Here is a 2,115-nt window from a genome sequence, read left to right on the forward strand (position 1 = left end):
GAGGGAGGGAGGCTGGGGAAAGGAGCAGAGTGAGGTGAATATTTTTATCTACCAAAAGAGTACGAGTAAATCCTCAGCTGGAGTTAACTTCACTGGAATAACAGGCTGGCTGCTCCCTGAGTGGTGGTCTGCAAACACTCACCGTATCCCCTGTCGTTACTGTAACAGATAACATGACAGAAAATGAGGAAATATTTAAGGATAAAATCCATGAACTGCTCAACGCAGCTGAACGAGACTGGTTTGTCAACCCAAAAGATATATGGACTTTCTTTGGGTCTCTCTTTTTCTGCTGCACCGTGTTCACAACTGTGGGTAAGTTCAGAGGTAAAGTAAACCCCTGCAGAATTAATTGCTATTGCTGCTTTCTCTAATCTATTTCTTCCAGGGAATTTAAAAAACCTCAAACAAACCCCAAAGCCAAATCCCCTGGATTTTTATTCCTGGGTGTTGATGATGAGCCTGCAAGGGGTCCTGCAGACACAGACTGCAGAGATGTAGCTGAGTCACAGAAGCGGGTCAGAATTCAGTGGCTGGTGATGGTACACGCTAATGAGCTGCATCATGACATGCATACTATAGCATGTACTCATATACTCATATATTAAAGGAAAAAGAATGCTCGATCTGTGAACACCTCATAAATCACAACATTCTCTCTCTCTCCCTCCTTTTCCCTTCTCTTCCTCTTTCTTTTTCCTTTTTTGTTCAAGGTTATGGTAATACCTATCCTGTGACACGGATTGGAAAATACCTCTGTATGTTGTATGCTTTGTTTGGCATCCCTCTGATGTTCTTGGTCCTGACAGACATGGGAGACATCCTTGCGACTGTCTTATCCAAGTCTTACAATGAATTCAAAAAACTACAGTCAAAAATTCTAGCCTCTAAACTCTGTTCTGGATCCGCATGTAACAAGGGGGATGAGCTGAAAACCAGAGCACAGTCTAAAGTGGTCATCAGTGAGCCCTTGACTATAATGGAATTGCTGAAAAATCAACCAGGTGTTAAAAGGAAACCAATCAAATATCGCAATGCCGAAATTTTTGAAATGTTAATTGCCAGAGAAAATGAACACACAAAACTAGCAAGAAATAAAAGCATTGAGAGATGGAGTTCGTGTCCCGAACTAGCCAGGGGAAAGACAATGTCTAGAGTAATTGAGAATTTTGACAAAATTGGGAAGCAGTTAGAAAAATTCGATGTGCCCTTTGTGTTAATGGTGCTGGTTATCTTTGTGTACATCTCCTGTGCAGCTGCTATTCTTCCCAACTGGGAAACCAGGTTGGATTTTCAGGAAGCCTTTTATTTCTGCTTTATCACCTTGACAACTATTGGATTTGGAGACACGCAACTGGAACATCCCAAGTTCTTCTTGTTTTTTTCCCTCTATATTATTATTGGCATGGAAATTGTCTTCATTGCTTTTAAGCTGGGCCAAGACCGCTTAATTGGTTTGTATAAAAAGGTGATTTCATTTTGTGGGGAGAAAAAGGTGCCATCAAAGAAGATATATCCAAAATAAGAGCAGTCATTCCTCTTCCATTTGCAAGCACTGGCCACTGTAATGAGATACAACTGTTCCTGTGCATTTGTTCTCCCTGCCTTGGGCTGGCAGGAGGCATTTTTTAATTCTGAATTCCTGTGAGAATCTGCTGTAAATGGCTGGATACCTCAGGAGACACTTGGTGTAGGCATCTCCAGGGAGTAGTTTCCAACAGGGTCCCGTCTCATAAATGATGAAAGAAGATGATACAGGATGAAAAAGCAGAAGGCTCTCCCTGCCAGCGCTCCTGAGGAATCTTCTGCAAAGCTCTGACCTTCGGCAGCTTTTCTGTCCTCTCTCCCACAGCAAGCCAATATAGGTTCTTTTTTTTCCAGCACTGTCTCGTCCTGCCACCTTGCCAGCAGCCAGGGACAGCTTGGTTGTGGCTGCTGGCCCTGAACTGTGACAGCGTGCTGCTGTAATTTATCAGCGTGCTACTGATTTATCACCAGAGAGATGGGGAGCAGAAGAATGAACCCAGCTGCTCTGCCATCATGGCCATGTGTATTGCAAACATTGCCATTTTGTGCAGGCCAGCTGCATTTTACAATTAAAAACTGAAAGACGGA

At 43.1% G+C, this 2,115-nt stretch overlaps 1 protein-coding gene across 1 annotated transcript in view; it reads left to right on the forward strand.

Moving 5' to 3' along the window:
- KCNK18 (potassium channel, two pore domain subfamily K, member 18) overlaps window positions 1–1,525 on the forward strand; it is a 2,813-nt gene extending 1,288 nt beyond the window's left edge. The window contains exons 2-3 of the mRNA XM_014945252.1: window positions 169–315; window positions 714–1,525. Coding sequence (XP_014800738.1) covers window positions 169–315; window positions 714–1,525 — 959 coding nt within the window. The remainder of the gene's footprint in view (window positions 1–168; window positions 316–713) is intronic.
- Window positions 1,526–2,115: the final 590 nt, after the last annotated feature.

The sequence above is a fragment of the Calidris pugnax genome, unplaced genomic scaffold, assembly GCF_001431845.1.
Source record: "Calidris pugnax isolate Ruff unplaced genomic scaffold, ASM143184v1 scaffold89, whole genome shotgun sequence".
Classification (NCBI taxonomy): Eukaryota; Metazoa; Chordata; class Aves; order Charadriiformes; family Scolopacidae; genus Calidris; species Calidris pugnax.